We start from the raw sequence: 12,820 nt of genomic DNA, 5'->3' as shown, positions 1-12,820 counted from the left end.
CAGAGAATCTGGTACACTGATCTTCCCAAAGATATTGTCAAGTTGGACCCATCCTTCTAGGCAACATGAAATGTGTCATCTCGACCAAGAGGCACAGGTTGCTCCTTCTAGAGGTCCTCCCAAAGTTAGGAGACCTCCTCATCAGAAGCTTGCCTGGTGGCCTATGGGGCCTTTTTAGAGAACTGTTCTGAAAAGAGCTAGGGAAGTTCTGTAGAATTTTGCCTCACAAGAAAATCCTCAGGCCTTAATTAAGGACAATTTGGCCCAAGATTTTTGAAGGGACCGGGTGAGACGGAGGGCGATTGGCCAGCCACGCACTATACCATGGCCCTCAATGGGGAAATATATGCAGAGAAGAACAGTGACAGGACCAATAACAAATCAGCAGATGTTTTGGATCAAGAGGGACGGATAGAGCTCACGGTGCAAGACTGTCCGTAAGGTGAATTGGCAATTACACTGTTGGATATTCCAGTTAATTTGATCTATTCGTCCCTCCGAACAGGCAGTACTCAGGCAGATGTTAAAAACGATGTACCAGATCATACAAGAACTGAGGATAGAGCTACTAAAGACTAAGATCTCCCTCCGCTAGCTGGCCAGGTTTGTAAGTTCCTGGTCTCCGCTATATAGGCCTACATTCCGGGCCCCTCTCCACTATGGGGTCCTACAATGGCTAAAAGCATCACAAGTCAGAAAAAGCATGCGTCGCTTATCCGACATGAGCCAGAGAGGTAACATTACTTTGTCGCATGCAACTGAAGAGTGATATTTTTTTAATCGACTTATCTGGTCATAGTCATCAAATCGGATGCCAGCAGATCTGGCCGAGGTGCCAGATGTGGAGAGTTAACTACAGGCGATCAGTAATCAGGAGAAGAATTGAGGTTGCATATCAACTGCATGGGGACACTAGATGGCTCACTGGAAGACAAGTGCTGGGCCATGTACAAAGTGGACAACATCTTCATGGGCAGGTACATACTCCGAATGTATGACGGAATCTCGCATGCTTTAGCATGCATGCCTCCACAACGCCGGCATTAGAACAAACACATTGTTACAATGCATTTCTTTAGAATGCAAGCCGTTACAACTACTTACCTTAGGGAGGAGCTGGACTTTGGATTAGTATCATTTACTATTGCAACTCCAGTCTGCACAACAGTAGGGAAGATGTTGGACTTAAAATCCCACACCACTCCACTAGGGCAAACCCCCCTAAAGCAAGACTTTGTAACAACTTGTGTGCTAAACTAATGCATGGTAACAACGCATTTGTTCTATTGCCAGCGTTGTAAAGTCACAGCATGATTCCGGCTTCGTTTTAAAGGATGTTTCCCACATACATCACTTTAGAGGAAACAGATCAAAGTTCTTGACGGAATTGTCAAGGACATCTGGCACTTCTGCCAAGTAGCAGAAACAGTGGAGTGAGTACCAACCAGGGAGAAGAGAAACTTTTCTTGACGATAGCTAGGACATTTATAATGCTATTGTCTGTCCTGCCTTACAAAAAATGTGTTCAACAATGGGTGATAAAAGTACTTTGCTCATAACCATAGCAGTTTGACGGTTAAAAATGTATACATGGGGCATGGCCGGGCAAGATGGCCAATCGGACGTGAATCGTCTTGGCTCCCCACCTACGCTGGCAGCTTGAGTGTCCAGCGACCTCCAATGCGCACCACACTCGCCCTTCATGTGCCTTAGCACTCCCAGATCTACCAGTGGAGCAGAGGGGGCCCTGTAATGCCGAATTACAGTGTTGGGGAGCCCATTTGAGCCTCACCGATGCAGCTAACGAGACCACCCAAAATGGCGACCGCCAAAGAAAATCGGCGGTGCGGATCGGTGGCGGACACTGTGGAGAAGCGTGGCTCAATGGTTAGATCGGCAGACCCTGATGCTGAGGTCTGGCCCGGGACCAGGGTTCAATTCCCGCCTCAGCGGCTCTTGGACTCAATCTCCCTGGACCTGATAATTCTCGCCTCGGTGCCTAGTCTAATCATGGGTCCCACTCTGTGACTCTGGGCAATAGCTTGCTTAATCTCCACAACGGCCCCAGCAGCGCTTGGATGCCTGGCTTCACCTTGGGGGTGCCCAGGAGTGGACATTTCACATGGAAAAGCCAGGAAGGGTTTCACAGCGGTATGAGTGCAGCGCCGGGACGACCCGTCGCGTGGGCATCCGTGCGCTTTACAAATACAATACATTTACATTTACTTCTCCGTGCGGGGCCAGTGGCATCTCTTCCAGCCCCTCACGACCCTGCGGACACCCTGCATCTTCAGATTACCTAAGTGGGTTGCCTAAGCGGTGAGTGAGATCGACCCCTGCAGGGCACGACGGATGACCGGAGAGCTCCAGAGCCCAGCGAGGGGAGAAGCGTGAGGAAGAAAATTTGGTAAACCACCGAGCGCCCCACATCTATCGAGCGCAATCACACCCACACCTACCAGCGGTGTCGGGGGGACCCCAGGTTGCCGATATTTCACTTTGATGAGCCACTCTGAACCCCGCCAATGCAGCCTCTAGCCCATTCAAAATGGCAGCCACTTAGGGTGTATTGACAGCGGCGGCCGGCAACAGCGGGCAAGCGGCATTGTCCCAACTTAGCTACAACCCTGCGAGCACCCTTTTCCACAGACCTCCATAGCAGTGAGTGCACCCAGCAGCTGCACAGCGTCAAGGGCGGGCGGGAGTCCACCCGACCAACGCGAACAGGGGACACACGAAGGGAATGCTGATACCCCCAGAAGAGGCGGATCCACTACAGAGCACCAATGGAGGTGATACATGAGACGCCATCACAGAGATGTGCCCCTGCAGCTTTCAGGCGCGGCATCACTGCTCTTCATGAACTGCTCTACTCCTGCCTGACTTTAAGATGGCGGATGCCTGAGGGTCCGGTCGCTGTAACGCGAGAACCGCTAACGGTTTCCTGCACTATGTAACTCCAGGTCTTGTACTGTTAACGTAGCGCTATTTCACTGCTGACCTCCCCCCCCCTTGGAACAGGGAGGCCTCCTGCTGTGGCTCTACACCGCTGAAGGCTCCCCTCATTTCGCTATTGCACCGCTGCGCCACTTGACTGGAACAGAAGTACCTGAGGGACCTTGATACCATCAATTTATATTGACATTGTCCGCCGCGGCCTGTAATGTAACCCCTGGCCCCCATAGCAAACGCTCCAACCCATTTCAGACGAGGCGCCGGGGAGCCTGCATCTATGCCACCGAAGAAGGCACCACCACCACCCAAGGTTACCAGCTTCTTCCACCCCTCAGATAAACGGCAGCTCCCTGACCAGGGAGAATCCATGACCGACATGGCCCTCACCAAAGACGAACTGTTGTCCTCCCTACGTGACTTTAAGACTGAGCTATGCGCCGAGCTAAATCAAGACATGAAGGCCTCTATTGATCAGCTCCTAACAGACCTCTCCACCCGTCTGACTTCACTACAGCAAGAAGTGGATTCGGTGGGCACATGGGTGGTGGACCTGGAAACACACACCCAGGAGTTGGAACAGCACACAAAGGAAACACGCGAACAGCTGCAGGACCTTCAACAGCAACTCTCTCTGGCTCAATCAACTGAAAGCTGAAGATCTTGAAAACAGGGCTGGGCGTGACAATTTACGAATCCGGGACCTAGCGGAGGGCGCGGAGGGGCCAGACCTGGAGGAATTCCTTGAGGGCCTCTTCGCCAAGATCCTTAGCCTGCACCAGCTTAAGATCAAAATGGAACGCGCTCATCGGGTGGGAGGACCGACTGGGAACAAGAAGCACCGGTCACGAGATGGGTTAGTCAAATTTCACTCTTTTAAAGTCAAAGAAGCAATCCTACAGGAGGCCAGGAAGAAGGGAGACGTCTTGTTCCAGGGACACAAATGCACTCTCTATCAGGACTTAGCTCCCGCGACATTGGCCTGACGACACCCATTTCGCCCTCTAACAGCAAAACTAGGAGAAACTCATGTGAAATATAAATGGACCTAACCATTTGGCCTGAGCTTCGAGTATGACAATAAACCCCGCCACATCACAGAGCTCGATGAGGGTCTCCGTTTGTTACGCCTCCCCCATCCTGGAGGAGACCACCCTCCGGGGCCGCCTAGGAGGGAGGGACGGTAACAACGCAAGAAGATCCCAGTGGGCCACGAGCCCGAGGGGTGCACACAAGTGATGGCAGAGGTGACACTTACCGATTTACGTTGGCGTAACAATTGGGGATTCGCGCCTTTATGTCATAGGACCAGCATATGGCAATCCTCAACGTGGTGGCTCGGAGTCTAGAGACTTTACGCATTGCCGCTGGGTGAATTTGCGCGCTCCTTAGGGAATATATGAAGATGTCGACACTTCTTTTTTTGAACACTCAGGATAGGGGTGGGGAGGGACTTCGGCCCGATCTCCACCGACTAGCCAGAAGGGGCGACACTATCTTCCATCAGGACATTACATCTACCTGACTCTTACTGATGTTGACACTTTTGGGGTTTTTCATTTTGATTTATTTTGGGAAGGGGGTTGTTTTTCTGTTTGAATGGTGGTGGGTGGCAGTCGGGCACTCGGCATTCATCTATACATGTTGGAGATGCCAACGTTTGTTAGAGCGTACAAGAAGATTAGAGAGGTGGGATGTACCCTACACTAACGATCCGAGCAGGAGACAAGCTTTGGGGTGGAATGGCCAGGAGTACAGAGGGAGGGGAGAGTCATAATACCATGGTAATTACCGTAGCCTCGCGGAGCGTTAAGGGGTTAAAAGTGTCGCTTAAACGTCAGAAGGTTTGGAAATATATTACGGATCACCACTTTGACGTTGTGGCCCTTCAAGAGACACACTTAAAAAGGGACGAAGAGATGAGGCTCAGGCACAAACAATACCCCCTTATCTACAGGGCCTCAGCGGGGACAAAGCAACGAGGAGTGGCCCTACATTTTCACACGATGACCAAATTTCAACCAGAGGCGGTTCATGCTGACAAGGATGGACGCTTCGTTATGGTTAAGGGTAAACTGATGGGCACACTATGCACATTCATCACAGCATACGCCACCAACACTGGCCAACCGGCCTTCTTAACTGCCCTTTTAAAACAAATCGGAGAGTTTGCGGAAAGTTTGCAGAAGGCCCGATAATACTCATGGGTGATTATAATCTCACTTGGCAGGCAGACCTCGACAGTTCACATACTCACAGAGCTGCGACAAATTCTTTCCCCACTGCGGTGAAACAGACAATACACGACCTTGGTCTCCGAGACGCTTGGCGCACACTTTATCCTGCAACTAAGGATTATACCTTTTTTTCTCATGTACACCGCACCTACTCCAGGTTAGACTATATTTTTACGAGTCAGAGTCTGTTGGGTTCCCTTCAGGAAGCGAAGATTTTCCCGCTCTCAATCTCAGACCATTGCCTGGGCGCAATCTGCCTTACCTGGAGCACCACATCGCCCAAATCTGCTAAATGGTACTTCCTGGCCTCCCTCACTAGAGATAGGCTGCTGTGGGACTCTCTGAGATCCTCCATCACAGAATTTTTTGATCTTAACCCCCCACATTTTCAACAAATGGGATGCATTTAAGGCAATAATTAGGGGCAAATGCCTTGAGCTTAATGCTACACTTAACAAACAGAGAACCAAGGAAAGAGTGTCTCTAGAGGCAGAATTAGACCTAGTAGAGAAGGAACACAAGAATGCCCCTACCAGGGTCAAGCAGCGCAAACTCACCACCCTACGAGGTCAACTTAAAGCGATCTACAATAACAGAGCAGAGTATACCCTTTTGCAACTTCACCAAATATCCTACACACAGGGAAATAAAATCTGAACCCACCTGGCAAGAAAACTCAGGGAAAAACTGGAGCGGGAGTTCATTGGGAACATACAGAATAACAAGGGTAGATTAGAGACTACGGACACAGGAATGGCCAATACTTTAAAAAAAATTCTACGAACAGCTCTATGCAGGAGAAAACCTAGACCCCATGGCACAACATGATTATTTGCAGGCATTGAATCTTCCACAAGTCACTCAGAGCCACAACGATGCCCTTATGGCCCCTATCACATGCGCCGAGGTATGTAAGGCAATTAAGTCGCTAAAGTCCAATAAAGCGCCGGGTCCTGACGGCCTCACAGCTCTTTTTTTATAAAACATACGCGGCCGATCTTATCCCACTAAGGTAACTCTTCAATAAAATGGCTGACGAGGTACAGGTCACCCCCACAATGACAGAGGCGGTCATCACGGTTATACCAGAGCCCGGTAAAAAGACCAATTTATGCACCTCCTATCACCCTATTGCTCTCCTAAATCTAGACGCCAAACTATACTCGGCCATACTCTGAACGACCTGCTACCAGACCTCATCCACCCGAACAATCGGGTTTTATAAAAGGCAGGTAAACCCACGATAACATTCGGGGGACGATCCACCTGATTGAGAAGGCGACCAAGCGCAATATACTGGCGGGGTGGGTTGGACTGGACGCGGAAAAGGCATCGATAGAGTGGCCATTCTTTTTTATTACTCTTAAACGCTTTGGCTTTGCAGATAAATGTATAATATGCTCAAGGCCAATTATGTCAAGACCAGCTCTCGGGTGCAGGTGAACGGTACACCATCAGACATCGTTCCCCTTACTAGAGGGACAAGACAGGGGGGGTGCCCGCTGTCACCCCCTGCTGTTTGCCCTGAGTATCGAGCCACTCACAATTTTTTGTAAACAGATTTTATTCATTTATCACAGTTACATAGTGGTCAATACCCTGAGGATATAATGCGCAGTAATTTACAGTCAGATGCATCATGAGCATCTATAATGCCATCGTCGCATTCATTTCTTCCTCGTCGATGTCTACACCTCCGCCCACTTTCCTGTGATTGTCCATCTAGCCGACATTGCATATGATATTTGCGATCTACGACTCCGTCTAGTTTATTGAAACCTTGCTGCTCCAGCCGGTAGCATATTCTAGGTCATCTCAGCATTCAATGGAGTAACAAAATACCAACTCCCCCCTACCCTCCTCCCACCAACAGCCCTTCCCGCCCCCGTCAGACATGTCGCTCTACCCTGTCCCCCTGCGTGTCGCGTCCCTCTCACATCGAGCCACTCGCAATGTACAAACACGAAAACCCCGCGATAATGGGGCTTCCCTTCGCAGGGGTTGACCACAAACTGTCGCTGTTTACAGACGATATTCTTTTATGCCTAAAGGAAGCAGCGTCCTCCCTCCCGGACCTAGACTTGGAATCGACTAGATTTGAACGAGTGGCGGGCTTCAAAATTAATGTGGATAAATCCCTTATTCTTAACCTAACAATACCAATACACTAGGTGGAGGCATTGATGCCACATTCTTCTTTCCAGTGGGCGAAGCGCTCCCTTCAATACCTGGGAGTATAGCTGACTGACGGTGCCAGGTCTATATAAGGCCAATTTCCTCCCCCTCCTCGGCCAACTTCAGAGCGATCTACAAAGAAGGAAGCCAATGTTCATTTCAATGTGCATAAGCGCAATTAAAATGACTGTGCTTCCGAAGTTCCGATATCTCTTTCAAGCCTACCTATACAACTTGATAGAGAACTTCTCCCTAAACTGCGATCCCTAATTACTCATTTCGTCTGGCAGGAAGGCCGAGCATGCCTACCGCTTCACTTGTTACGGCGACCGAGGGATGAGGGGGGTGAGGGATAACCCGATCTGGGCCCCTACTACAAGGCCACACAACTTCGGGTAGAGACGAATAGTCCAAACGGGCCTTGGAAAAACATTAGTTACATGTGGATAGGGCCATTGCGGGGAGGTCGATTTGGGATTTATTATGGAAACCCAAAAAGGACAGGCCAGCTGACGCCTATATTAGCACCCCCACATACACTGTTCTGAAGACATAGGACTCTGTTTCGGGAGGGCCTGAATGGACTACGTTCCCATCACCACACACCCCAATACACTTCAACCCGGCATTCCCGCCAGTTCTTAGGGAGGGGCCCTTCGACACCCGGAAGGAGGGGGGCTGCCTCATGCTACAAGATTTCTTTCACAATTATGACATCCTGACTTTCGAGACATGCAGTAGAGAGTTTCATCTAGGCCCAAAGGAACATTATGACCACATTCAACTTAAGCACTGGGCTCTCACACTTCATATTCATGATACTGCTACGCGGGAGAAAATTACATTCGAAAAATGTGTTCAAACATTATATATCTCTATAAATGGGCCATCTCTTTTTTTTATATAAGGTTCTACTAGCTTTCACCCCACACCCAGATCAAGATATATGGCTATGTGGGAGGGGATAACTTAGAGGGACATAACCGAAAGGAAATGGGCCAGGATATGGTCAGATACAGCCAAATTCAACCACTCACTGGAACTGCGGGAGGCTCACCTAAAAACTATGACAGACTGGTACCTATACCCCACCAAGCTCAAAAAAATATTCCCAAATACCTCTGACATGTGCTGGAGGGGCTGCAGCCTCCTTGATGACTTTCAGCATATTTGGTGGGACTGTCCCGTGCTAGACAAGGCCATTTTCTGGTCCTGCTTTGGAGCAGCCAAAATGGCCACCGCAGCGGCTTGGAAGAAGACAGCGGCCCCCACCCTGTCAATGTGGCAAGCTCGGCTCTGGAGAATACTCCGTCTAGAGAGGATGACGGATATCTTCAGAGACGACTATAAAAATGTTGAATATAAATGGGGCCCTCTAGTTTCCTATCTAACTCATGGGCTCCCCCTAGCTGTATGCCCACCTTCCGTTAGGGATATGCATCTTTTTCAGTTTTAGGTCATACATCACCACCACTTTTGCACTATTATGTGAGACATACCCAACTAGCTTTAAGGTGACGATGACAACCACCCATATGCCAGCATACACCTCCGCTCCGATCTGGCCCACCTTCCCACTACATTGCACATCTGACACCACCACCATTCCACCTCTTTTGTTGCTTTTGGGGGGATGGAGAGGGTTTTCGTTACTTAGAATTATATTACCCTCCACATAGGTAGGGTTCCACTTGACGGCGGCCACAAACACAATGCTGGACTGAATCCCTCCGCCACAGCTGTAGAATGCCTGCTGTGCCTTCATAATACTGGAAATTGTATCCGCACTGTCACATTTTTTTAAATTTTTTTTTCACAACAGATTTTATTGATTGATTAGGCAAGGGATAATTACAGTTTTCCACAATCAGGAAGGCACTGTCAAGTGGCAAAGCACAGTTCAATATACGTACAACCCAATCAATTGAAAGAGAAAAGGAAAAAGAAAAGGGAAAAGAAACACCCCCCCCAGCCACCCCAACTACCTAGTGTCCCATCTACCCACCCCTTATCCCACCCTAACCCAATGCACGTGATCACAACAGCTCCAACAATTGATCACATTACAGCAATCATCGAGTGTCACTCTAGGCCTGGAGGTCCTCTACTGTAGGCAAACCATCGTCCGGGGCAGCCGGAGGCTCCAGAGTCAAACCCCTGTAGTCTGCCCACCGTTTCCAGATTTTAAAGTGTTTCCGTGGGCACCCCCTGGCCTCAAACACGGGTTGTTCCAATCCCATATAGTAGTCAAGACCTGTCTTCCAGACCCCGAGTGGCGGAGCCTGGTCACTCTTCCATGCCCTCGCCAGGTCCCGCTTAGCCACCACCAGACCCAACAGCAGAAGGTGACGTTTGTAAATGTTTCCGCCCACGTTCTCCAACACATGTAGAAGACCCAACCGGGGAGATCCCACCCCAGCACTTCCGACAGACAGCTCCAAACCCCGTGCCAGAACCGGGTCAGACCAACACATGACCACACCGTGTGCAACAGCGTACCTCTCTCAGTCCCACAACGCAGGCACTCTGGGGATGCAATCAGGCCCGCCCTACACAGTCTCTCCCGGGTATAGTATGCCCTGTGTAGGTATTTGAACTGGATCAGTCGGAGACGTACTGCAATTGCCGCCCCACGTGGTGACTCCAAGGCCTCCCTCCAATCGTCCTCATCTAAGGGACCAACATCTTTTTCCCAGGAGTCCTTGAGCGGGAGCAAAGAGGCGGCGCAATGAGTGACCAGGGTTTGATAAATTCGGGACACCTTCTTGTCACCCAGGTCTCCCATAAAGATTTTAGCTTCCACCGGACTGAATTCCGGCAGTCGTTCGAGTCCGACCAGGCTCGGAGCAAGCGCGTGGCGGAATTGTAGGTATTTAAAGGATTGGGATTTAGGCATGTGAAATTCCAAGCTAAGGTCCTGAACGCACTTTCACATTTTACACTTGGAGGAATACAGGGGGTCCAGGGGGTCGTGTTCTGTGTTAACGCCACCAATTTTAGAACATGTTGGGCATATACTCTACTACCTAAGGAAACACCAGAGTCTCGTTTTACTAGTCTGGAGTGTATTCCAACGCTACATATAATTAAGCTTGACAAAGACCAGATTTAGTTTTGCAGATAATACAAGAACTATGCCAGGTCTGATTATGTTGGCGGATCTATTGAGTGACTCTGGAACTACGAATTAGTGGCATATAAGCAATATCCGCCGCTTCTGGGAAATTGTATTATCCTGCTTGTTTCTCATTGCTGTGCAAAAACATTTAATAAAAACAAATTTGAAAAAAAAATGTATACATAAAAAACAATACAACATTACATATGATTAAAAGGAGACAAGCCAAATTTGCTAAGTACCCTATGAGGCTAGAAACAGGAACTGGAAATCTGGCATTCAACAGAAATATTAGAGCCTACTTAAATGCCTACATTTTAGACAGCGGATGGAAGAGTGCAAGGGGCCCAAGATTTCTGGCAGCTGATGGGGGTTTTCACACAAGGTGATATATAGTGCAGGCAAACAATAGTAGTCAATGCCCCCAACATAAGTCTCATTAACAGAGTCCATACTAACCACCCATTGAGGATGCTCCTGACAGTCCTTCACTGGTGAGATAACAAGCTTTTTGATGTTCAAGGAGAAGTATGTCACTTTGTTACATACCATATTTGAACTACTGGACTATTATCCACTACTGCTAACAATGTAAAGTATACAAATAAAAATGCTATAATGTACATTACAAACAGTTGGAAAGACATGGCACAAATAAACGTATGTTCTTACCCTGTGGGGAAACTTGTGTGCAACCTTTTATAGTGATAACCCGGTGGTTGTTTTTTACGTGACCTAGGAGAAAGGAGTCCGGAGGCTTTTGTGGTAAGCTGTAGACATGCGCACACTGATCTGAAAATCAGGCAAGAAACCAATTACATTTAAGGAAGGTGTAGAAAATACATTGCAATCTTCTCTTTGAAAATTAGATAGGCTTCAGCTTTATCAACATCACTTAGCCGATGCATTAGGCAATCAATTAGAAATGTTGGTGGTTAACAGTCAGTTTTTCCAATTTACTGCTGGTTTCCTCAAAGCCTGTATGCCTGCATTTTGCTTTTACTCTGGTATACTATGCCCTGTGCTCTGAAGTGTTAGTGGTGTTTTCCTCGAGCATAATTTGGGGTTTCTGCTCTGATTTTTACATGAGACTTCTTATATTGTTTGACTATGACGAGCAAAATCACAGGATGCTTTAACAGTTTCACTTTCCTCCCAATATTTCCTTACTTTCGGTGGGAATAACACATGCATAAGCAGCTGGTTCACTTTTGGGGATGATCATGAGGAAACGTTGAATATCAGAACACTGTTTCATCACAGGTGGGATCAGGAGGAAGAAATGAGTTACTTACCTGTAACTGCAGTTATCCAGTATTGGTGTCTTTCATAGATTCACATGCCTGAATCATTCCCCGTTGTCGACACGGGAGTCTCCGGTACATAGAAAAGTAATGTCTTATAGACATACATAGAGAATAGTAGGCCTAAAGGCCTCACCTTAGTAACATATCCATGTCCTTTTGTAAAAAGGACCAAACTCTAAACAAGAGCCAATCAGCTATCACCTCCCTCTAGAACCTTCCTGGCAGGAGCCTCAGTCCCTCAGATTTTCGTACGCACTAAGCTAAGTAGGCGTGACACTAGGAGAGTTAGGTGAGTCCTTCCAGGGGAGGCGGGAGGGTTGCATGTGAATCTATGAAAGACACCAATACTGTAGAACTGCAGTTACAGGCAAGTAACTCATTTCTTATCCAGTATTATGGGTGTCTTTCATAGATTCACATGCCTGAATCAGAGTAGCAAGCAATGCAGAGTGCACATTTCTGATGGAACAGCATATACAAGTCCTCAGATAAGACACATCATGCGAGCATGAACCATCATTAGACCTCCACAATAAGTATTACTAAAGAAATGTGCACACCAGAGTAGGATGGAGGGACGGAGGAAGGCTCACCTTACTGGAAAAGATGGCGTAACACTGATTGTCTCACTGCTGCATCATTCATCAGCTCCGTATCCAGGCAGTAGTGCCTAGTGAAGGTATGCGGCGACTTTCATGTTGCCGCCCTGCAAATGTCAATAACTGGCACCCCTGCAAAGAGAGCTATAGAAGTGGACATAGTTCCCGTGGAGTGCCCTCTCACTTTGGAATGCAATGGCTGTCCAGCTTGGTCATGACAGAAAGCAATGGCTGCAGAAATCCATCTGGAGAGGCTCTGCTTGGCAAGCGGTAGACCTTTCCTAGGTCTGCTGTAAGCTACGAATAGCTGGTTAGATTTCCTGAATGTTTTCGTTTTGTCAGTGTAAACTTCAAGCATCGCTTGAGATCCAAAAAAAGCAGCAATCTCTCAGCTGCCGTGCTTGGGTTTGGAAAGAAGGAACGCAGAAGCAC

At 48.3% G+C, this 12,820-nt stretch overlaps 1 protein-coding gene across 3 annotated transcripts in view; it reads right to left on the bottom strand.

The window, feature by feature from the left end:
- SETDB2 (SET domain bifurcated histone lysine methyltransferase 2) overlaps window positions 1–12,820 on the bottom strand; it is a 545,734-nt gene that overhangs the window by 273,154 nt on the left and 259,760 nt on the right. For all 3 annotated transcript variants that reach the window (XM_078657342.1, XM_078657343.1, XM_078657344.1), the window contains one exon: window positions 11,155–11,274. In XM_078657342.1, the coding sequence (XP_078513468.1) occupies window positions 11,155–11,274 (120 nt within the window). The remainder of the gene's footprint in view (window positions 1–11,154; window positions 11,275–12,820) is intronic.

The sequence above is a fragment of the Lissotriton helveticus genome, chromosome 8 (assembly GCF_964261635.1).
Source record: "Lissotriton helveticus chromosome 8, aLisHel1.1, whole genome shotgun sequence".
NCBI lineage: Eukaryota > Metazoa > Chordata > Amphibia > Caudata > Salamandridae > Lissotriton > Lissotriton helveticus.
This window is presented reverse-complemented; position numbering and strand designations above follow the sequence as displayed.